Genomic DNA, 26,004 nt, shown 5'->3' on the forward strand with positions numbered 1-26,004 from the left:
TCAACAGGAGCTCCAGGTTTTGGACCCCCAGTGATCCATCAACACTTGACTCCCGGAAGCACCATTTAATGTCCGCGAATGAAAAACACTAAAACAACGTGGAGCTTAAAGGGGTTGTACTCCCCTAACAAAGAGTTGGTTACCGATGATCCAGCAGCTGGAACGTCCACATTTTCACTGCAGTATGTAATCGAATGTAGTATCACACGCCACCAATTAGAGCAAATAGGCAACCGTGTAGTCCCCCACTGCGATGTGGCTGTGTTGATGTTCAGATTTTTTAAATATAATCGCATGTGTTTCATTTCAGGTGTGGATTTATCTAAGCTAGAAAAGCGGCCAAATGTGGGAACGTTTCTCCTGAAGTTAGATTTCGAAAAGGATATCAGTAAAATCCTCTTTTTCCTAAAAGATGTGGGTGTAGAAGACAATCAGCTGGGATCCTTCCTGACCAAGAATCCATTTATTCTCAGTGAGGATCTGGAGAATCTGCACAAAAGGTAATAAACATATATATTGCCGATTAAGGCTCCAGGCTTTTTGAATTTTCTTTTGTAATCAAATTAGAATCCCATTTATTCTCAAAACTATTCTCTGGGGGAATGAAATCCTAGAAACACTCATGGCCGAAGAAAAAAAACCGTGTCACCATGTCTAGGAAGCTGGGCTATGGAAAGTTGTTTACAGGGTCCTCATCCTGAAGAGCTGGTGGTCACCAATGATTTTATTTCACAGGGTTAAGGTATCAATTTCTTGCAATCCTTTATCAGCTTAGCTACTATTTTATTAGTCAGTGAAAAAAAAAAATCACAGTATGACGACCAGCTCTACAGTGTGAGAATAGGGCAAAACAATCGCCTCACCGGATATACAGTGAAGGAAATAAGTATTTGATCCCTTGCTGATTTTGTAAGTTTGCCCACTGTCAAAGACATGAACAGTCTAGAATTTTTAGGCTAGGTTAATTTTACCAGTGAGAGATAGATTATATTAAAAAAAAAACAAGAAAATCACATTGTCAAAATTATATATATTTATTTGCATTGTGCACAGAGAAATAAGTATTTGATCTCTTTGGCAAACAAGACTTAATACTTGGTGGCAAAACCCTTGTTGGCAAGCACAGCAGTCAGACGTTTTTTGTAGTTGATTATGAGGTTTGCACACATGTTAGATGGAATTTTGGCCCACTCCTCTTTGCAGATCATCTGTATTTCATTAAGATTTCAAGGCTGTCGCTTGGCAACTCGGATCTTCAGCTCCCTCCATAAGTTTTCGATGGGATTAAGGTCTGGAGACTGGCTAGGCCACTCCATGACCTTAATGTGCTTCTTTTTGAGCCACTCCTTTGTTGCCTTGGCTGTATGTTTCGGGTCATTGTCGTGCTGGAAGACCCAGCCACGACCCATTTTTAATGTCCTGGTGGAGGGAAGGAGGTTGTCACTCAGGATTTGACGGTACATGGCTCCATCCATTCTCCCATTGATGCGGTGAAGTAGTCCTGTGCCCTTAGCAGAGAAACACGCCCAAAACATAATGTTTCCACCTCCATGCTTGACAGTGGGGACGGTGTTCTTTGGGTCATAGGCAGCATTTCTCTTCCTCCAAACACGGCGAGTTGAGTTAATGCCAAAGAGATCCATTTTAGTCTCATCTGACCACAGCACCTTCTCCCAATCACTCTCAGAATCATCCAGATATTCATTTGCAAACTTCAGATGGGCCTGTACATGTGCCTTCTTGAGCAGGGGGACCTTGCGGGCACTGCAGGATTTTAATCCATTACGGCGTAATGTGTTACCAATGGTTTTCTTGGTGACTGTGGTCTCAGCTGCCTTGAGATCATTAACAAGTTCCCCCCGTGTAGTTTTCGGCTGAGCTCTCACCTTCCTCAGGATCAAGGATACCCCACGAGGTGAGATTTTGCATGGAGCCCCAGATCGATGTCGATTGACAGTCATTTTGTATGTCTTCCATTTTCTTACTATTGCACCAACAGTTGTCTCCTTCTCACCCAGCGTCTTACTTATGGTTTTGTAGCCCATTCCAGCCTTGTGCAGGTCTATGATCTTGTCCCTGACATCCTTAGAAAGCTCTTTGGTCTTGCCCATGTTGTAGAGGTTAGAGTCAGACTGATTAATTGAGTCTGTGGACAGGAGTCTTTTATACAGGTGACCATTTAAGACAGCTGTCTTTAATGCAGGCACCAAGTTGATTTGGAGCGTGTAACTGGTCTGGAGGAGGCTGAACTCTTAATGGTTGGTAGGGGATCAAATACTTATTTCTCTGTGCACAATGCAAATAAATATATATAATTTTGACAATGTGATTTTCTTTTTTTTTTTTTTTATATATAATCTATCTCTCACTGGTAAAATTAACCTAGCCTAAAAATTCTAGACTGTTCATGTCTTTGACAGTGGGCAAACTTACAAAATCAGCAAGGGATCAAATACTTATTTCCTTCACTGTATCAGGAGTCCGTTCTCAGGATACGCTGCACTATCTTGAGAAAATAGGACAAGAATCCAGCACTCTCTACATCTACAATGAATGTATGTTATGTATTATAGGTTATAACCACACAAATGTTAACCAGACATTCACATGTCACGTGTCTCCTAGTACAGGCCACTGACTTTGACCTCTGTTCCATTTTGAGATACTTGGCAAAAATCTTTCCATATCTGAACTTCCAGGACTGCTGTGTGATATGGGCAGTCAGGCTTTGCAAGGCTATTAGGGATATGGATTTGACAGACGGGACCCCTTGCTCAAAGACCCCCCCCCTCTATGAGCGAGCGCTGCTAACAAAGATCAGCTCTCTTGCTCTGGCGAAGCCGTCCTATCCATATATTATCTATTAGCTATCAGCTATTCATTTAGATGGCTGCTGCGAAAATATAAGACCAGCCACACGTACCCCCGGCAATATCAGCCGGAAATGTTTCTAACGCTGGAAGACCAGCAGAGATCATCTATTCACTGGGCTGGCCTAAAACTGAAATGGGGTTGTGATGGTAACATAATCCCTTGTTAGCCAGTAAACTGCTTGTATTTTTTAACATTTCCTCAAGTTGCCCTATATCCACTATGTGACGCAAAAGCAACTGTGATATGTCTGGAATTAGCTCAATCTAGTAATATGTCACATGTCAATGGCTAGTTCAATACATTTTAGTGATGCCAACACCCCAGATATGTAAAAAAAAAACATAGCACTCTAGATAAAAGCTATAAAAAGCAATGTTTGCATTTTTTTTTGTGTTAATCTGATAATACTTGTCTGTTGATATATATTGTACATCACATTCAGGAGATCTGCTGTCCTGTGCGGCTTTTAAAAAAAAAAAAAGGACGACGAGGACTATGACCATAGAATGGCCAAACACCGTTTCATATTTTAATACACAGTATCTCCATCTAGTGGCAGTCCAGAGGTGGGACCCGCATCTATTAGACCTTTATGCCATACATGTCAGAGATGGGTATACCCCTTTAAGAGAATATACAGCTTAAACGTAGCTAAAACTTAATACTAAGGAAATGTCTTTTTACTGATACCCTTATTGATATTTCTGTTTTTTGACCTATCAATATGCAGCAAGGTGAGTTAGGGAAAATTGTGCACAATGTCAGGATGACTCCACAGTGTTCTCATCCCAGCACCACTACAGATAATTAATGAGGGAAAATCTAGGTGAGCAGGAGCTTCAAAAGGTTTCTAGTGACAGCACAGAGAGGCAGGTAACCGACACTAGGAGCTCTATAGATGATGTGGGAAATATATTCACACAAGAAGATCGCTCCACGTCTGACCGGAATCTGGGTTACTGCTCTGAACTGACCAGATTTGGATGTGAATTTTTTTTCTCATATAATAATTACAATATTTCAAGATTGGGACGCTGGTACTTAAAAAGGAGTTATCCCATGAATGATTTTCATACCAGAAGTTTAAAGGGTAACTAAACATTCAACAAACTTCTGACATGTCATAGTGACATGTAAGACGTTTAGGTTTGTGGGGGTCCGAGCACTGAGACCCCCACCAATCGCTAAAACTAAGCGGCAGAAGTGCTGGTGTGAGCGCTCGGCTGCTTCGTGTCTGTTGGCTTTTTCCGGAAAGTATGTTCTATTGAGCCTGTACTCCGATGCATTGATTTCCGGAAAAAGCCAACAGAAACAAAGCGACTGAGCGCTCACACGAGCACTCCTGCCGCTTCATTTTAGCGATTAGTAGGGGTCTCAATGCTTGGACCCCACCAATCTAAACTTCTGACATGTCACTATGACATGTCACAAGTTTGTTGATCGTTTAGTTACCCTTTAAACATGTTGTTAATACCTTTTTTTAAAGTAATTTTCAATGTTTCTAGCATATAAAAATACCTTTACCATATTTTGCTTCTCTGTGTTCCCTTGGTGCTGCTACTAATCTGTGCTGCTGGGTGAAGGGCTTTGAGGAGAATCGCTCTCCCTCCCCTTCTGGAAGCTGACAGTATATTCCCTTCTTACTTCCCCTGCAGATAGGTAACGTGGGATCCAGAGTAGTGAAGATATATACTGTCTGATATCTACAGTATGCACTCCCTTAGAAACCAATGAAAATATAATGAAATAAAAAAGACGGAGTGGGGATGTGCAGGGTTCATATGTGCCATCGAGATGCAACGTTTTACAGTCCTAATATGCTGAGGACAGGAGTCTCCTCAGCTATACTGCTCTGCTCCTTCCCTGACAAGCAGGGCAGAAAACTACTCCTATTCGCTGCCCTGCAGGGAACAGAGGATTACTATACAGAGAACTGTAGGAAGAGTGGCTAATGCCCCTTCACATCACGTTTGTGCCCTACTTTTATTGTAGTCCTTTTGGTCTAGTATATGTCTGTATACCATTTTTTTTAAAAGATGGAATAGCGTAATAAAACACGCTATTCTATCCTGAGGGATCCCGCAAGAAGATGTATACCGCGCAATATGCGTTTTATTTTTAACATGGGAGTCTATGGGTAACGGATTCCATGTCACAGGTATCTGTTAAACGTATATGTCGGGACCTTCCAAATTCTAGAGTCCCCAGGCAGAGCATCGGAAGCACTCTGCCCGTGGACTTTGGCCCTGGGGAAGCTTCTGATGTCACTGTCGATATGTGGACAGTGACGTCAGGGGCTTCTCCAAGGCCGGAATCTTCGGACAAATGTTGCCGACGCTCTGACCCGGCATTGTAATGCTTTTGGCATCACTGTCCATATATGGAAAGTGACATCAAGGGCTTCTCCAGGATACAGGGCTTCAGATAGCACTCTGCCCGGGGGGGTTGGGGCAATGTATCCCACTCTATGCCTATACAGTGTGTAACGTTGTAGTCGTTCGTCTGAGGTATACGTCGTCCTCCCGATGTATACCTCCAATGGAAAACAAAAGTGTGATTTGAAGGAAGCCTAAGCATGCCTGTCCACCAGCACTCGGCATTAGGTGGTTGTGCACAGTGCTATTCACTTTGAACACCAGGTGGCGCCATACTATATAAGTAAATGGTATGTAACTGTTATTTTTTCATGAGCTATACAATGAATATGATATTTAATGGTGGCACAACCTCTTTAAAGGGGCATACATTGAAATATATTTGAATTAAAGGCATTAATATTCCATGTGATAAATTATTCCCACTCTTGCAAACACCATCCACTTGCATTGCGGCACATTAAATGGCATAAACATTACGGTAGCAGCATTGTTGGAGGGATTACATTACATGCATAGAGATCCCTAATAGTCATTCTAACGGTTAATTATTCATTTTATGTCTATGTGCACCTAGTCTATATCTGTCTGAAGAGCAATAGAACTGTCATTATCACCCAGCTTTCCCAAAGTCCTGAACAGCGGCCAGCAACTCACTATTACCTATTGGCTAAAGAGAGATGTCCTAATAGGTGAATCTACAACTAAACCAAAATCAATAGGAAATTATGCATATTTTTTTTTGTTACAAATTGAGGCAGGTCCTGAAATACGTGAGCGTCAAAACCGCACTGTGTAAATATGATTTCATGAAATCCCATTCAAGCCAGTGTAATATCTGTTCACTGTAGTAAGGCCCAAAGACATATTTATTAACAATCAAGTCATTTATGATCCTTATTATGGCTTTAATATTAAATAAATATTTATAAGGCAAGGGCTCTGAGGAGACCCGAAATCACCTGCGATTTGCAATAAAATGACTGCATTACCGTGACTCAGACTTAGAGCTTCACTTGTCACTACTGAAGTGGGCACCGCTGTCCCTGATGGCCGAGGCACCTGAAGCGGGCACCCACAATCCCACATTTTGTGCTTGAGCCTGTGGAAAGGCAGGTGCATGGGATGAAGGTACATTCCCTGGTTTGTTTGGGCAGTGTTATTGACCCTTCCATGACCAGGGATCATTGATGCCCCGGTGTCCAGGTCAGAGTTTCCATTTCCGATATGCATTTCTTTACACGATAATATCTTTGCAACCGCTTTAAATATCACATCTATTTTGACTTTTTTTTTTTACCAGACATATGAGGCTTTCATTTGCTAGATTAGTTTAAATATTTCCATGTTTTGAATTTTTTATTATGAGCAGAGAATTCACCAAAAATGTGAAAAAAAACACTTCTTTTGTAATTTTTTATATATATATAATACACTGTACCGCTCTGTAACAATTGTTCTTCTCTCTCTATCACCCTGGATCACTGTGAGCGGATAAGTGGGCTATAAGACTATATTCACACAACGTGAAAAAAGGTTCAGTTAAGGGCCTGTTCACATCCGCGTTGGCTTTCCGTTCCAGGGTTCCGTCTGAGGTTTCCGTTGGGTAAACTCCGCAACGGAAAGTGAAAGTGAAACCACAGCTTCTGTTTCAGTCACCATTGATATCAATGGTGACGGAAACATCGCTAATGGTTTCCGTTCGTCACGATTCCGGCAGGTTTCCGGTTTTCCGACGGAATCAATAGCGCAGTCGACTCCGCTATTGATTCCGTCATTAAAACGGAAACCTGCCGGAATGGTGACGAACGGAAACCATTAGCGATGTTTCCGTCACCATTGATATCAATGGTGACTGAAACAGAAGCTGTGGTTTCACTTTCACTTTCCGTTGCGGAGTTTACCCAACGGAAACCTCAGACGGAACCCTGGAAAGAAAATCGAACAGTGATGTGAACAGGCCCTAACAACGGATCAACTGTCCGTTTTTCATGGCGTTTTGCATCAATGTGTCTCAAAATTTGAATTCATTTCCCGGCCGTCTTAACGTTTTTACCCGCCATTTGCCATCCGTTTTTCATGGCTGTTAAAAAAAAATGTATGCATTTAATTTGTTAGGGTTTTTTTTGTCCCAGCCACCTAAAAAACACCACAGTGCCCACTGTGGATAGTGCCACAGTGCCCACATGGTGCCACAGTTCTCACTGTAGATAGTGCTCACATAGTGCCACACACAGTGCCCATGTAGATAGCACCACAGTGTCCCCTGCAAGTACTGCCCATATAGTGCCACAGTGCTTGTGTAGAAAGCACCACCCCCTGTATACAGCACCCCCCTGTAGATAGCAGCACAGCCCCTGTAGATAGCACCAGACCCCCTTCCCCATCCCTGTAGATAGTGCCACCTAAGCTCCCTCTAGGAGCAGAATCCCCTGTCAGAGCGCTCCGGCCTGGGATTCTGCTCTTAGAGGGAGCCACTGACGTCTCGGTCCATATATCGAAAGTGATATCAGCGGCTCCCTCTAGGAGCGAAGTCTCTGGCCAGCTTGTTGCCAGGTATTGCGCTCCTAGAGAGAGCCCCTGACGTCACTGTCCATATATACTGACCAGGGACCAGGGTTTCCGCTCCAAGTGAGAGCTTAGGTGGCGCAATCTACTGGGGGGGGGGGGGGGGTGATGCAATCTACAGGGCTGGTGGTGCTATCTACAAGGGGTGGCGCTATCTGCGGGGGGGTGGCACTATCTACAGGGGGGGTAGTGCGATCTACAGGGGGGATGAAGAGACATCGGGAGCTCCCTCTAGGAGGGGAATCCCCAGGCAAAGCGCTCTGGCCGGGGATGCCTCTCCTGGTGGAAGCTTAGGTGGCGCTATCTACTGGGGGGGGGGGGGGGTGATGCAATCTACAGGGCTGGTGGTGCTATCTGCAGGGGGGTGGTGCTATCTGCAGGGGGGTGGCACTATCTACAAGGGGGGAAGTGCTATCTACAGGGGGGATGAAGAGACATCGGGAGCTCACTCTAGGAGGGGAATCCCCAGGCAAAGCGCTCTGGCCGGGGATGCCTCTCCTGGAGGAAGCTTAGGTGGCGCTATCTACAGGGGGGTGTATTCCGGGTGCTCTAAAAGCCACGACAGACATTAAAATGCAGCGCAGCTTACAATGCAGCAACACTGCACTCATTAAACCCCGTTCCAGGCTGCCAACGTTTATATACGTGACAACTGCACAGGGCATCGGCAGTTGGAACGTATATAGCCGTATGGCAGTCATGAAGTGGCTAAGGAAACTGTTTTGCAGTGTTATTTGGGCATTTTAAGACCATGTTATTTGATCACTGTATGGTTGTATTATTTAGTTCACCATTATTTGGCTGGTGTCAATAGAAGGTTTTGCATAGGGCACCATCCTACCTAAGGCCGGCCGTGCTCAGATGTTCAATATTTTTTCCTTGGTAACTAACTTTGCAAGGGACCTTGCTAAAATTGCAAAAAATAGAACTATTTTTTTGCAATTTCTGCCCTAGGGTCAAAGTCCACATGTGATATTCTCATTAAATCACATTCAATGCTCAATTTCCAAAAATAAAACAAAATCTTTATAAAATCCATGTAATCTAGAATTCTTTTATAAAGTCTGAAATCTGGCAGAAAAACATGGCCCCTTCACCTCCTTGTTCTCTACATAATTGTTCACATCTACAATAGCGGCCGATTGCTGGGGGTTATAGAAAGCCGGACTATGGCAATCAGCTGATCGCCACTCTGCGTTCCATTTCAAAATAGGTTTTCTTTATTAGACAACCCCTTTAAACCTGCATGCTATATCAATATGGTGAGATGGATAAGCTGATCGCTGGGGGAAAACAAAATAGATTCCCCCAAGGACATGAAGATAAAACTATATATTTTTTCCTACCCTTTCGGATTGTAATCTCAAAGAGAACTGTGTAAATCAAGACATCTTGGAAGAGAATATTCCATTTTTTTTATTTATTTTTTCAGAATTTACATTTTTAATTTATTATTTTAATTTTTATTAATGACCTTGTGGATGGGATTGATGGTGTCAGTATTTGCTGATGATGCTAAACTTTGGAGGATACTTAAAACTCAACTTGATATTATAGAAAGACCTAGATAAGTTGGTAGCATGGGCAAAAACACGACCGATAAATTTTAACGTTGATAAATGTAAAAATAATTCAGCTAGACAATACCTAGTAATAGTATTGATGAGGACCTGTCGGCTCTCCTGACATGTCTGTTTCAGTAAATTATTGGATTTCCCATGAGCTAAGAATTCTGGAGCATAATTTCTTAAAACTTGTGATGTTGCTCTGTTATTCATCCTAGAAATTTATGAAGAAAGTGACAACTGGGTGCTATTAGTTTGAGGGGGTCGCTACATAGACTGTGCTGACAGAGTGAGGCGGGGAATGGTAACACCCAGTTGTCAATTAATTCATAACTGTCTAGGAGGAATGGCACAACGCAGTTTTAAGAAAATATGTTCCAGAATTGTTATTTCATGGGGACTACTAGTATTTACTAAAATAGACATGTTAGGAAAGGTGACAGGTCTACTTTAAGTCATATAAAACTGGGCTTAACAGAACAAGAGTCGGACTTGGGTATTCTGGTTAAGCTAAGAAGCAGCACGCAATGTCAAGTAGCAGCTGCAAAAGCAAATGGAATTTTATAGTGTATGAAAAGCGAGATAAGAACACATAATTCAAATGTATTATTAACCCTTTATAAATCCCTTGTAAGGACACATCTTGAATATGGCATTCGGTTTGGGCTGCACATTGTAAAAAAAATATAGAAGATCTATAGAGAGTTCAAAGGCGGGTCACTAGATTATTAAATAAGATGGCGAACTCTCTATTAAAGGGGTTGTCTACCTTCTGACAACTGATGACCTATCCATGGGATAGCACTTTACAAGCGATTAGGGGACATTTACTGCGGGTGGAAGAAAGGTGATTCAGATATCAATATAGGAAAGGGTTCTTTACAGGTAGAGTAGTTAAAACTTTGGAAAGCCCTACCCCAAGAGGTCGTAATGGCAGATACTATGTCAACATTTATAAATGGGCCAGATGATTATCCAATGACAAATGGCATTGAGGTTATAATAAATTTAGTAAAGAATGATTCATAAGTGATTGATAAAGCTTGCACTTGAGGGACCTTTGTCTTTTTTCAACCTGTGTAACTTTAGTGTCCCTTTTTGTGCTACATAAATTTTATGTAGCACAGATTTGTTGCAGACATTTCTGCGACTGAAAATCCATTCCATTCATCTGACTGGGGCTGTTTCTGTCACCTGTGCGAGGACTTCAGCAAAGTTTCATTCAGATGAATGGGGCAGTCGCCGGAATCTGCAACAAATCTGCGGTGTATGAATTTACCCTAACTTCATTGAACAGTACATACATTATTACTGAACTGCCCTGTAACTAGAATATGAATCCACTTATTCAATGGAAACTGTCATGTAAGGCTCTGCATTTGGTTTATCAGTTAACCTTGCCTTTGAAGGAGGTGCAGTTAGTTACTTGCTTTTTTATGGGGACTTTTTTGTCTTTTGTGAAGTTCAGCAGGTGTGTTTCTGCAGATAGTCATTCCTTATCTCTGTGTTTCACCATCTATTTGCTAGTATTGTAATTGGAATCCATGTTAATTTTTAAAGGGACACTAACACAATTTTTATTTATTTAAATGCTATATATAATTACTTTAATTGGTAAATACATTCTGCCTCTATATCCCATAAAAAGCCTTTTATGTCATATCAACTGGAACAGCAATTTCACCCCCAGCCACCCCATATACTTACAGCACAGCACATCGAGATCACGTTGTGCTGTCATTTACAGCGTGATCTTGCGAGATCACGCTTGCTGTCATTAAGTCCCATACAAACGTTACCGAAGTGTCGGGATTGTGAATAGACGTCTCGTCCTGGCTGGAGGTCATGTCTATTCACACTCAAGGCACTTCAGTAACGTTAATGTGTGAGTAAATGACAGATCACGATGTCTGAGTATATGAATGGAGTGAAGTGTATAACGCTGATTGGTCACTGATTAGTCAGCGTCATACACTTCTCTTTACAACGCCCAGTTGGTCAAAAAGTAAAAACACGCCCAGTTGTCTATTAAGAAAGTCGTTAGCATAAATCTAAAATAGGTCATAACTTCGTCAAAATCGATTGTTTTTCTAAATAAAAAACACTGCTGTAATCTACATTACAGCGCTGATCACATTATGTAAGAGATAGGGCACTTATAATGTGGTGACAGAGACTCTTTAATTCTCTGTTTTTTATTTTTATTATGAGCAAACAAATCACAAAAAAATACTCTTGTCATTTTTATATATGTTTATCTATATAGTGTGTGTGTGTGTGTGTGTGTGTGTGTGTGTGTGTGTAGATAGATAGATAGTACAGCTATGTAACAATTATTCTTCTCTCTCAGTCACTGTGAGCGTATAAGAGGGCTAGAAAACACTGTGAAAAAAAGGGCAGTTAACAATGGATGAACCCGTCAGTTTTTCATGGTTGTTTTGCATCATCGTGTCTCAAAATTTGAATCCATTTCCCGGCCGTCTGACCGTTTTTAACCACCATTTGCGATCCGTTTTTCATGGACATTAAAAAAAATGGATGAATTTTAAACGTTATGCCTCATACACACGACCGTTTTGCCACTCGGGCCGTTTTTGACGGCATCCGAGTGGCACCCGATAGTCTTCACGGACCTATTCAATTTAGCGGGTGAATCGGGTCCGTGAAAAATGGTCCGAGGCTCCGATCCGAGGAAAGAAAGAACATGTCCTATCTTCCCTCGGATCACTGACGGGATTCGGACGGCACACACGGTCTTGTGCATGAGACCTTAGGTTTTTTTTGTACCAACCCTCTGCAAACACTACAGTGCCCATGTAGATAGTGACGCAATACCACTGTAGATAGTGCCACATTGCCCACATAGAGTGCCAGCGACCACTTAGTGCCAGTGCCCACTGTAATAGTGCCACAGTTCCCACATAGTGCCACACACAGTTCCCATGTAGATAGCGCCACAGTGTCCCCTGTAGGTAGTGGCCATATGCCACCGTGCCGATGTAGATAGTGCCCCCACCTGCAGATAGCGCCCCTCCCCCCCTTGTAAATGGCACCCCCTTCCTGTAAATAGCACCACTGTAGTTCCCTGCAGGAGTGGAATCTTTCTGGATGGGGATTCCGCTCCTACTGGGGGCCCCTGATGTCTCTGTCCATATATGGACACTGACATCAGGGGTTAACTCTTAGGGTATGTTCACACGACAGCGTCCGTAACGGCTGAAATTACGGGGATGTTTTCAGGAGGAAACATCCCCGTAATTTCAGCCGTAACGGCATGTGCAGGCGCTTGAACGCCACGTCCATTACGGACGTAATTGGCGCTGCTATTCATTGGAGTCAATGAATAACGGCTGCAATTACGCCCCAAGAAGTGACAGGTCTTTTGACAGCGGCGCGTAAATATACGCCTCGTGTGAACAGACAAACGTCAGCGCATTGCTTTCAATGGGCAGATGTTTGTCAGCGCTATCGAGGTGCTTTTTTCAGACGTAATTCGGGGCAAAAACGCCCGAATTACGTCCGTAATTAGTGTGTGTGCACATACCCTAAGGGTATGTGCACACAAGAACTGTCTTTTACGTCTGAAAAGACAGACTGTTTTCAGGAGAAAACAGCTGCGTCGTTTCACACGTAAAAGCTCCTCCTCGCATTTTGCGAGGCGTCTTTGACGCCCGTAATCTTGAGCTGCTCTTCATTGACTTCAATGAAGAACGGGTCAAATTACGTTGCAAAGAAGTGTCCTGCATTTCTTTGCCGAGGCAGTCAATTTCCGCGTCGTCGTTTGACAGCTGTCAAACAACGACGCGTAAATGACAGGTCGTCGGTACAGTACTTCGGCAAACCCATTCAAATGAATGGGCATATGTTTGCCGACGTATTGTAGCCCTATTTTCAGACGTAAAACGAGGCATAATACGCCTCGTTTACGCCTGAAAATAGGTCGTGTGAACCCAGCCTTAAAGCGGAATCCCCTGGCAGCGGAATCCCTGGCCAGAATGTCGGCCGGGGATTCCGCTCCTAGAGAGAGCCCCTAATGTCACTGTCTAAATGGACAGTGACGTCGGGGACTTTCTCTAGACGCGGAATCCCTGGCCAGTGCGATTTGACATCGGGGATTCCGCTCCTAGAGGGAGTTTAGGTGGCGCTATCTACAGTGTGGGGGTTGCTATCTACAGCAGGGGGGTTGCTATCTACAGCAGGGGGGTTGCTGTCTGCAGGGGGTTGGCACTATCTACAGCGGGGGATGGAGGGACGGCAGGGGACTTTTCAGGATAAGCTATTATATGTGTGTACATGAGGAATAACACTATTTGTGGCCATTATATGACATGTGTTTAGCAGTTTTCCACTCTTCGGGCTCTATCTCCAATTCTCAGTTGTGTCTGAGCTAGTGGGCGGAGCCTAACTGCTATCATGTCTTTTATACACAGCACACATAGAAGAGGAAAATCCTGCTCCCCTATCTCTCCATAGCACACCATCAGAAGTACATTATACAGCAGTAATGAGCAGTGTAGCTGTGAATCCAGCACAGGGGTGACATATAACACCTACTAGAAGTTTACTATTGAACCCGTAAACTAGCTAATGTGTATAGGGATGTCTAATGTGTCATCGGGTGAACGAAAGATTGGGCAGCCTTCTCCACATTAAAAGCACATTCATGTATACGGGGCAGTCGGGAGGAGTGGCTGTTGGGTGAATGAGTGTTTGAACAACCACTATCTAAAGTGTATGGGCGGCTTTATGATCACTGATTTCTGCCAAAATGAAGCCAAAGTAAAACCTGCAAAGCAATCCTTTTGAGGTGGTTGTTAGGTGGAGTATCCCTAGCAACCAGACTGTCAGCCATGACACCGCTGTTGTGCTGGATTGACACTGTGCTAAGAGCAGATATGGGGAAAAGCTCAGGCTCTGTTATTAATCAGCACATCTTTAACGTGAATGTTCGCTCCGTTTTTTGTCTAAAGAGGTTAAAAATTCTGTGGTAATATTTAATGCATCTTTATAGTGCACAGAACTTTGCTTTTCTGATCCAATTCTACAAATCATCTACATAGATACAGATTTAGACTGGAATCACACATACAGTTTTTGATGCAGTTTTTGAGCCAAAGTTAGAAGTGGATCCAAATGAAAGGAAAGGTATATAGACTTATACATCGTCTCTCTTTTATATCTATTCCTGAGCGTGGCTCAAAAAACTGCATCAAATCTCCATATGTGATTCCACTATTAAAGTGAACCTGCCAGCAGTCTAAGTCTCAAAACTGCTGACAAAGTGATATAGGGAATGGGGAGGGAACTTTATACTTCCCTGATTGATTCCCCTGCGCCGATCTCAATTAACACTGAGGCGGGACTTGATGTGTAAGTGCTCCTGCATTGCAAGCCCTGCCCCTCTTCACTGAGTAGCAGCTCTAGCGGTGTACTGATTGGCCGCTAGAGCAGTCACTCAGAGTAATGAGTGGCACCAAGCCCGGGGAATGAAACGTCGGTTTCTTGGTCATGCAACTTTCATGAGCGAGAAAAAAAAGGTACGTTTAAAATGCCTTCCCCTATATCGTGCTGGCAGCCGTTTTGAGGCCTCAGAACTGCTGACGTGTTCCCTTTAAAATGTAACATGCTGGCTACCTGCAGCTACCACTAGGGGGAGCTTACGGCACCATGTTGTGCATAGAACTCAATAATAAGACTGTATACAATATACTCCTAATCTCCTTCTAGTGGCAGCTGCTGGTAGCCATGTTATCTTTTAAAGTGGTTATCCCACGAACAACGCTTGTCTCCCAACCTGTGAATAGGGGTTAAGTGTCTGATCACAGGGGGCTCCACCACTGGCAAGTATGGGGAGCTTGTGTCCTCTGTTTGAATGAAGCCATGGTCGGACAAGCGCCCTGCCGCTCTATGCCACTCTCTGGGATAGACACAGAGATTGCCACCAATCAGTAAGTGATGACATATAGTAGCAATATGTTATCACCTCCATTACTGGGAAAATCCATATATTGTATTATTTTCTTCCTTCTAAAACTGCAGGGTACATAGAACATGACATCATTTACCTGTTTTCAGCTGCCATCATGTGTATTCTTTCCTTGGATGCTAAGCAGTAATAGTTATGCGGCTAGAGATAAACCGTTCCAGCCGTCGTCCATCATGTCTGCTGTTATGAGCGGCCTATAAGCAAGAAATGACACTTCAAATACTTGCATTTGATACTTATAATTCACAAAGTTCAAGGAGATGTTGGGTTAATTGTTTATTTTACCATTTTTTCTTTATAAAAATCAAATTTTTGCATTGGCGACTAGATCACTTTCTGTTTTGTGCAGCTCTTTTTAGCTGTATTGTGCAGACTGTATAACAGCTCAGTTATATTGCTGGAGACTAGATAGGCAGGATTACACCACTGACAATAGTAGGGAGGGCAATGTATACACACACTCTGCTCTATTGGGGGAGCAAAGCCGTATACACCCTCGTCCCAGAGACTGAATGATACTACAGCACTGCGTTGTTCCTATTACACCCATTAATTGCATCTACTATAAATCTCTCACGTCCTGCTGCCCTGTAGAAACAAAAATATATAACTAAAGGGCTTTTCCTACCAATATTATTTGTCACCTATCCATTCTGCAATTGTGAGGGTCCCAGTGGTTAGACCCCTATAGATAGACGAAAATTTTATTGTTATGACAAAGCCAAATAAAGGTTGTTTCGTTTCAAAATGTAAAAGGGTTATCTTGGAAAAACGGGTCTGCTTTTTTCCCCCCAAAAAAAACAGTGCCCTGGGCTATTTGTTATTGCAGCTTAGCCCCAATTACTTAAAGGGTAGCTAAACATTTTTAAAAAACTTTTGACATGGTTTAGTGACATGTCAGAAGCTTTGATCGGTGGGGGTCCGAGCACTGAGGACCCCACTACTCACTAAAACGCAGCAGCAGAAGCGCTCAGGTGAGCGCTGTATTGCTTCGTTTCTTATCGGCTTTCCTCGGAAAGCCGAGCGAGCAGTGTACGGACCCATAGACTTTATATTGAGCCGATCAGATATGAAGCAGGAGGGTTCTCACCGAGCGCTTTTGCCACTACGTTTTAGCAACCGATGGGGGTTTCAGTGCTCGGACCCCACAGATCAAAATTTCTGACATGTCAAAAGATTTTTAAAAGTTACAATTTAAATAAGGATGAGCTGCAATACCAAACAGCCCATGGACAAGAGTTGTGTTTTTATGGGGGAAAAAAAACAACAGACCTTTTTCTTCTAATCCTGCACATCCCCCTTAAAGCAAAATACGGTATTTATTTTGAAATGTTTTTTAGATTTTTCCCAAAATATCTGTCAGCTGGTGTATTGGCGGGCACACACCTCTTCCTACAGTGCCGGTATGTGAGAGTGCGGCGGGTATGTGTGCTTTATGGTCTGAATTTGTAATAAATTCTCCAGGAAGAGTTTACAGAGTACTGAACCTAAGACACATGGGATCATTTCCCAGCAGATTTTCTGTTTTTTATTCTCATTGAAGGAAACGGTGCCCCTGTCTCTCTAGCATGTGATGCCTGATAACCTTGAACAATCGCTTGCAGGCAGCTAGCTGGTGAATTCTGGGGGGTGTGGAAGCCTGTGCATGCTATATGTGCCTGTAAGGAAAGATGCCGTGTTTAGGCTCTGTTCACATTGCGTTTAAAGGCGTTATCTGGGATTTTAAAATTGACAGTCTATCCTTCGTATAGATTGGTGGGGTTCTGACTCTCAGCACCCCCGCTGAGGGGCTGTTTGAAGGGGCCGTGCAATAAACCTTTAATATTAGATCTATGGTGGTCCAACTGTTGGCACCCCCGCCAATCATTGTTTACATTGATTGAATTTTGGTTCACTTGAATGGGACAACGCTGCAATACATTGCACAGCCGCTGTGAAAGTAATGGTGTGTGCAAGTACGAACAAACATGTAAATAGATGTGAACAATGATGGGGCCGCTGTGCTTGAGCGGCGCACTATCGAGGCGGCCTCTTCAAACAGTTGATTGGCTGGGGTGCCGAGAGTCGGACCCCCACCGATCTAATGTTGACGGCCTATTTTAAGGATAGGCCATTAACTATAAAATCCTGAATAACCCCTTTAAGCCTTCTCTCCGAGGTATAGGTTGGGAGTATTTTCTGATGTATACCTCTGGGTATGCCACTGTATAGGCGAATGTCGCTCATAGGACTCCAATGTAAAAAACCGCGTGGTATACTTTATTTTACGGTATGCTTCTGCATGTAATTACGTAATCTATGTTATTCCATACAGGGGAAAAAGGTATTCGGGCGCATATTGGCCCAGCGTCTGCATTTGCCGGGTCAGTAGTGCCCTTTGTATACGTTCGGTGTAGGCACAGAGTTTCCACGCACATACGCAGAGCGTAGTAGTAATGTAATGTGAGAACACCCTTATTCATCACTTATCACGGAAGTTATTCAGTTCAAACGGTGCATATGAAAATGTCAACCGGCAAGTCAGAACAAATGCTGGTGTGTGTTTTATCAGATTTCCTGCCAAAATGTACACAAAGCGGCTTGTTCGGAGCAATTATATGATATTGTACCCAACAGCCTCACTAGTTGTTTCATAACAATGTTAGGGCGTGTTGTAGTAGCAGATCGTGAACACACAAGCTTATCTCCGCTCATTAACATTTTCTTGCCACGGGCAGCGTTCCTGCCTTTATAAATGAATTTGTTTTGGAGCATTCGATGGCTTCGACTTTTTTCCCAGATTTAATATTTGTATCATTTTTTACTGGTTTAGAATTGTAATTCAGAAAGATTTGCTGGTCCGTAGAATACAAACGATTTTCCTATTATTCTTATTAACGCGCAAAAGCAAATATTAATCTTGGTTAAACGATTCGCCAATGTACTGTATTTATATGGCCTGATGAAGCCACAAAATTGGATTTGGGCAAAAATATTTGGTCGACTCCACTGACAATATTATATTTTCGTGTTTAAGCACCAGTAGTAAAACTATCAACCCCAATGTGGTCCTCTCCTAAATAAAGGTATTTAAAACTACTACATGATGCGCTCCTACTTTTGTAATACAAGTAATCTCATTATTTAAGTCCTGGAAAGTAGATCTTGGGGACTGCAGCTACCCAGTCAGCGGTTTAGTGACATCTATGAAGAAGGAGCGCACTTTATGATCGCCGTGCAGCCGTACTTGTCCTTGACATGCTGCTAATAACTTTGCTTGTAAGAGTCCAGAGAATCCATTTCCATTGCTTATACGCATACAATATCGTCTTGTATGGATCTTTACATTTTTAAGTTCTTTATATTCTCTTGGTATATTAGAAAACTTTGTTGTGGTATCCCTATTGATGGATCCACTTGATGCAGTAACAAGCAGGCTGCCTGCATATATTGGGTCCTTCCTCTATGCGTCTATGATGTTATTCAAAGGCACATCTATTTTTTTTTTCCCTCACAGATTCATATTGAATCAATGCAAGAAAAAAAAAATGGTGACAAGTTTCATCACATGCTGTATTATGGGGGTAGTCACCTGTAGAAGCATTGCTTCTAGGAGAGAATACAGTGCCACATAGAGGCACTAGACAGCGGCACGTGGAATGCCCACCTATCCCCAATACGGAACCATAGGCACGGTATGCCGCCGTGCATGGGCCCTTAGGCTGTGTTCACATGCTGCTGTCAATTTGCATTTCATGTTCCATCTACCATACATGGCTGTAGTTTCAGGTGTGCTCTACTTATGTACCACACCTCGGGATGCTGATGGCCACAGCATTGGTAGGTGTTTAGTTTTAGACTATGTAAAGGGGTCGTTTCAGGACAAAACAGCTGATTGCCCTGGGTCCTGCACCCAGCGCCCCATCAAGCAGCTGATTTTGCCAGGAGAAGCTGCGTCCCACCAGGCCTTTCCTCTGCAGTGGCCGCTTCAGGGGATATGTAGTATTACATGGCAGCCTTTCAGATGAATTAATACAAGGAAGGCTTTAGTCCGCCAGAATGGGAGCAGGTCATGCAATGTGGCTCTCCGTTGTGGCTCCTAGATGGGGATCCATTTTTATGATATCCATATGCCTTAATAGGGCAAATGAACAGGGTTGTATCATGAAACAATCCATGTAATTCCTCGTCTTATGCTTTTATCATTACATAATAGTACTGTATAACAGTTGGCCAAGACTAAGCAAACACTTTCCATTTGAATCAAAGGGGTTGTTCAGTTTATTGAACCCATTTTGAATTACCCTATTAGTGAGTTCTGAATTTATAGAGGAGAATCCTCTTCATGATCCTTATCTCTTGGCCAGAGTAAAGAACCAGTCCTTTCCTGTATTACACAGACAACCTATGGATATGAATGGACACGGTATAATACCTAATTTCCCCTGTGGTGGCGCTGCAGGGAAAATGAACACTTACTGCCAAGATTCCTCATAGATTACAGCTGATATCCGGGAGTCCCAGCAGGGGGACACTTTGAGATCAGTTTATTGTCAAAGGACACTTCTAACAAGAAAGGCTGCCCCAAGTGGAGAACACCATTAAATTTAATTATTGTACAGTTGTATTATGAAAAACTCATCCGTCAAGACCCAGATATCCGCTACATTTTATCTGCATTTGGCTCCAGTAACATCTTTTAGATTATGTGTTGTGTTGTTCTTCATTAACCCAACTGACAAATTAATATAGAAGACCTCAAACCATTATTATATGATGTAGAGCTGGTTGCAAAGGTGGCGACTGAAATTAGAAATGATCCTCAATTCTAGACGTGATGAGATATTCTCCATCCTGTAGAGCAAAGTTTCTCCATCTTCCCAAGTGAAGTACCCCCACCTAAACAAAGTACATCGAAGTACCTACATGAATATGATCATACACCCTGCCGCCTTTCAAAAGCACAGCAAAGGCAAAATACAGGTACCCCATAAACACATGGCAGGTACCCCCTGGAGCACATGTACCACAAGTTGAATACCTGGGATGTAACGTGGGATCTGATGTGTTAAAAGTTTCCAAATACGGCCCTCAATATTTTACGTGCCATTCGTGTTTATTTACAGATCATCGTTATGTGTGTAGTTCAGGAGAACTATGTACATGCAGGCGGCAGTGGAAACACATCCTGCTGCCGCCTCAGCCGTAATCCAGAAGACCCGCTGTCTAGATCGAAAAACGACGTTTAACATTTTAGATGCCCAATCGAATTGGCGCCTTTTATGTTTTTTCATTCTCTGTAACTTGATCTATAAACTCCGTTATTGGGCCTAAGCCCCAAACTAGGAACGAGCCTGTTGTAATTAGTTTCTGCCCACTCATATATTGTCCTAATAGAAGAGCCGCATGGTGCCAAATTGTTCCTGAAACAGTCCCTCATAGTAGTTCTAATGTAGTACTATATAGGGTCCAAACATTTCAACACCAGGTTTTTCCGAATATTCGTGCCAATACAGTAGTGCCCGTTTCACAGTTGTGCCCATATAGTTTCTCCTGCTTCTACAAATGATCTGGAGAAAATGAAATATCAATTTTGAACCCCAATCCTTTTTCCGCCATGCATGTATGCTTCTACCTCGTGTTTCCCGGCCACCCCTGCTTAATATGGGTCACCCGGGGAGATCACATGAGGTCTGGACGTTACTGTTTGTCTGGGTGCATGTAAGGGACACTTTAGGAAACAGAAGTACCAGTGGCGTTCAATACTAGACCCTTTTACAAACTTTTTTTTTTTTTTTTTGTTTAGATGTCTAAATAAAGTGTTTACATTTTGAGTACTATGGGCGTGCAGGCTTTTTCTTTTGCGCTGGTCGCTTGTTTTGTGCCATTATAGTTTGCTAGACGCTTTAGACGCTTGTGTTGCACCCCAAACGTTTTTAATTGTTGTTTAGTGGGGCCCACCATTCCTCTATAGTCCAACATAGGTGTCTTCTACTTGAATGAACCAAGAGTTTCTTATAGTACAAGAAGATTTATAATGCAACAGTGTAAAATATGTCACATCCTATCAGCCTACGAAAACTTTTACATGCATATCTGTGAATATGATTAATAACCTTTTGTGAAATGGGCAACTTACATTTTAGGACATTTGCCCTTTAAATAGCCCTGTTCTTCTGCACATGGAAAAAAGAGAAACTATTATTTCCCACTGCATTCATTCATATTCTTTCTACTGGCAACGGCTTGAAACCAAATATATTAGCATTTTTAGGAGCGAGACCTTTTCATTGAAGCTATTTACCAGTCTTGCGAGTAGCTGGCACCTTCTCACACCTATGTTGAGGTCACAGGTAATCTGCTCTTCTTATTGTTGTAGGGTGGCTTACCTGAGTTCTAAAAAATTCAGCAGACATGCGATTGCAAGAATTATCTCCCGCGCCCCCTATTTACTCAACTTTTCTGTGGAAAGACTGGATAACCGCCTGGGCTTCTTCCAGAATCAACTGGGACTCAGTGGCGAGAAGGTAAGAATGTGTTGGCTTACGATACTTGTAGTGTTTGCTTTTCCTGTGTTTCGTTTGTCATATGCTTTGGTGTATAGCACCACCTAGAGGAAAGCCTGATTATTTTATGTAGGAACACTGATTGCTTTTACCTTTTCTACAGACTCGAGAATTGGTCACACGTCTTCCAAGGATGATAACCGGCAACCTTGAGCCTATAAAAGAGAATCTAAAGGTAGTGGAGGCATCTTTCACTTCTTATCTTTTTTTTACTTCTCTCGACATTGAGCTGATCAGTTTCAGGGATGTGAAGGAAAAAAAACCGCAAATAATGTGACTTGGACTGGAGCCCAAAAATACTATTAACCCCTTAAGGACTGGCCTATTTTGGGCCTTAAAAGGGTTCTTCATAGTAAAAATCTCGCTAAATAAACTTGCTTAACCCCTTAGTGACCACTAATACGCCTTTTCACGTGATTCACTAATGGGCTTTAGGCTAGGCTGACGCCTTTTCACGTCAGCCTAGTCTAAGTCCTGCACGGGTCTCCCGTGCAGGCAGGAGCCGGGGCTCTGCTGTCTGATGACAGCTGAGCTCCTGCTCCAACGCCCGCGATCGAAGTTTACTTCGATCGCGGCCGTTTAACCCGTTAAATGCCGCCGTCAATAGCGACCGCGGCATTTAACTTTGTTTACAGAGGGAGTGCGCTCCCTCTGTCACCCATCGGCGGCCCGCGAATGAAATCGCGGGTCTCCGATGGGGTGTCATGGCAGCCGGGGGCTTGATAAAAGCCCCCAGGTCTGCCCTGGACATATTCCTGTTAGGACGCGCCGGAGGCACGTCCTAACAGATTGCCTGTCAGATTTACACTGACAGGCAATAATGCTCTGGTATACGAAGTATACCAGAGCATTATAGCAGCGATCGTAATATCGCACAGTAAAGTCCCCTAGTGGGACTAATAAAATCAGTCATCAAAGTGAAATAAAGATTATTAATAAAAAGTACAGTAAAAAAATAAATAAAACCATTTTTTTCCATAAAAAGTGGTTTTATTTAGTAAAAGTGTAAAAAAAAAAAAAAAGTATACATATGTGGTATCGCCGCGACCGTAATGACTCCATTAATAAAGTTAATATGTAATTTAAACCGCAAAGTGAACACCGTAAAAAAAAAACGCAAAAAACCATGGCGAAATTGCAATTTTTTTCCATTGCCCCCCTAAAAAGTCATAATAAAAATGAATCAATAAGTGCCATGCACCCCAAAACAGTACCATTCAAAACTACGTCTTGTCCCGCAGAAAACAAGCCCAAAAAATCACTATTTGATGGAAAAATAAAAAAATTACGGCTCTTGGAAAGCGACGATGCAAAAACAAATAATTTTAGTTCAAAAGTGTTTTTATTGTGCAAAAGTCGTAAAACATAAAAAAAACCTCCACATATGTGGTATCGCCGAAATCGTACCGACCCATAGAATAAAGGTAACATGTTATTTACATCGCACAGTGAACGGCGTCAATTTAAAAACGCATAGAACAATGGCGGAATTTCAGTTTTTTTTTATAATCCCCACCAAAAAGGTTAATAAAAGTTCATATAAAAATTATATGTACCCAAAAATGGTGCCATTAAAAAGCACAACTAATCCCGCAAAAAACAAGTCCTCATACAGCTATGTAGACGAAAAAATAAAAACGTTATAGCTCTTTGAATGCGACTATAGAAAAACGAATAAAATAGCTTGGTCATTAGGGCCTAAAATGGGCTGGTCACTAAGGGGTTAATGCAAAAAAAAATCTGAAACATTACATTTGTGTACCGTATATCCTTCCCACTGCAGCGCTCCTAGTAACTAGTCCTTCTCTGAAACACTATCTGACCCTAACGATCTATCTAATATTTATCTATCTTTTTAATATGTTTATCTACTATCGATCTGTCATATATATATATATAGATATGTTAAATGTAATGACCCTTTTAGTAGGTATTTATGAACTAGGAATCTTTCGGTCTCAAAAAAACATATACAAATAATTAAAAGGTGTACATCGTTGGTATCGCTGCAACCACAATGACCCGTACTATAAAACACCAGCGCTATTTATTCTCCATGAACGCCGTAAACAAAATAATGCCAGAATTGCTGTTTTTGTTTATCTTGTCTGTCCAAAACCAGAATAAATTTTTTTTACCAATAAAATGGTATCAGGAGGAGACCACCTAACTCGGCAAGTTTGTTCTGTAGAGAGAATGGTTTTCCGTTACATTGGGTCAGTGTGCTGCCTTCTTGCAGTGATGGAACAAGCGCTGCGATATGCCGCTCCTTCCGTTAGCGAAGTTGGGCAGGTTTTCAAATTTAGTCATCCAAAATAGCAGAGAATGGTCTGGCACTCTCTGCTATTTTGGATCCCTACCTACCTCTGACAAAGAATCTCTGTCGAAAGCACCGATCAAAAACAAACGTGGTATCCGGATCCTCATATGTGATGAGCGGAGCAATTTGTTCTTTTGTTTGAAATTTAGTGCCTGGCTTCTTAGAAGCCGGGGCCTCTTTTTCGTTCACATGTATTAACTGCATGAAAGGAGGTCTCCGGTGAAGGCCGGTCCTATGAGCAGGGCAGACACTTTCTAGGGTGGTGGTCTCTTCCTTCTTCCTGCGGCATTGTCTGAATTTGCAGGTGCCAACGCCATCTCAGGAACTCTTTTGCCTGGTACGCATATTTCACTCCAGGGGCAATGTCCAGAGTCCTCCACCTCTTTCAGCTTCTGCCTGGCTGTACACAGCACCAGGGCTCCAGTAAGCCAGCCGTGAGGACTGATTTTTTTTTTCCCTATTTTTTTCTATGGGTCACTTATATTTTTGTTAGGTGCAACTTCCCCAGCGGTCTTTCTTCCCCCTGACACTGGTAGTTATTTGTTCCCCTCTCCCATGTGATATGTTTTCATCTAGGGAGAATTCCATCAGGCAGCTGGCACAGGTTGGCACGGCGACATGGTATGCTTCTATGCCTGTGATGAATGTAGTATAAAGTTCACATGGGTACAGCCTTACCCACTGTGCTCACAGTATCTGCGATCCAGGATCCCCCAGAATGTTACCCCCTCCATTATGTGGCACCCCCTGAATAAGCAAATCCTTGTACCCATAATTTCCTGGAGGAGAAGGGAACGAACAGCCTGGAAAAAGCAGTAGCGTGATCTGGACCGTGGGGCAGAGTTGACAGAAAAATAAACTACCTGGGGAAGGGTCGAGAATTCTATCTTCTACCTGTTAACACCGAACCCAGACATCGTCCACATGAGCAAGCTATGTCTTCTGAAAGGAAAGGAGTCGTGCCCCCACTCGGACAGCCGACACCTTCAGACTGAAGATATCTTGGAAGCGGAGGGCTTTTGGGCCCTGGGACCGCTGTTGTCAAGCAGGTTTTGACATAAAAAAAAAGGATGTCTGGAGTCACTGGGACGGCTAGTCTGACTTCTGTGAAAGAATGATCTTTGGGAGGAAGAATTAAGAAAGCACCGAAACCTCTGGGCAGAAAGGCTACGAACACCATGGATGGTTCTGAGGTAGAATGGAACTCTTATCGCCAAATGCCTCCGAAATAATTTCATCCAGACAATTTCCCAAAAAGTCTGCCCTCAACAAAAGAAAGGCCGACAAGGGATTTTTTTGGAAGCTTAAAAAGCAGCCCAAGATTTTAGCCAAATGGAGCGGATAGCTATTAAAATAATCGATGCACAGGTATTAAAAAGTGCTCACTCACGGGAGGCCTCAAACAAGACGTTTAAAGCATTAATAACATGAGAAGCAGGATCAGCTATGTCCTCTTGCGCCGCTCATTGAAGGATACCGCGGTGAAGTTGTTTTGACTATACTGAGCTGGCTCTACCAACCCAGGCAGAGGCAAAAGCTGGACGCACGGCAGAACCTGCTGCCACAATGGCAGACTTGGCTTGGGAATCCAACTCTTTGTCAAGAGGGTTACTAAGTGACGGCATCTAACAGTGGAACGTTGTGCGCTTTGACAACCCGTGCAGTATTTAGGTCAGTAAATACTGCAGGGACAGGCAGCGGAGTTTCATCGGCATTTGCAGACCGTGCTCACAGTAATAAGTATAGGAGCATGGTACGTAAATGCAAAAAA

General features: G+C 42.8%; 1 protein-coding gene across 3 annotated transcripts in view; it reads left to right on the top strand.

Moving 5' to 3' along the window:
- MTERF3 (mitochondrial transcription termination factor 3) overlaps positions 1-26,004 on the top strand; it is a 41,572-nt gene that overhangs the window by 12,071 nt on the left and 3,497 nt on the right. For all 3 annotated transcript variants that reach the window (XM_075828022.1, XM_075828023.1, XM_075828024.1), the window contains exons 4-6: positions 311-500; positions 21,727-21,874; positions 22,017-22,088. In XM_075828022.1, the coding sequence (XP_075684137.1) occupies positions 311-500; positions 21,727-21,874; positions 22,017-22,088 (410 nt within the window). The remainder of the gene's footprint in view (positions 1-310; positions 501-21,726; positions 21,875-22,016; positions 22,089-26,004) is intronic.

The sequence above is a fragment of the Rhinoderma darwinii genome, chromosome 5 (genome assembly GCF_050947455.1).
Source record: "Rhinoderma darwinii isolate aRhiDar2 chromosome 5, aRhiDar2.hap1, whole genome shotgun sequence".
Taxonomy (NCBI): Eukaryota; Metazoa; Chordata; class Amphibia; order Anura; family Rhinodermatidae; genus Rhinoderma; species Rhinoderma darwinii.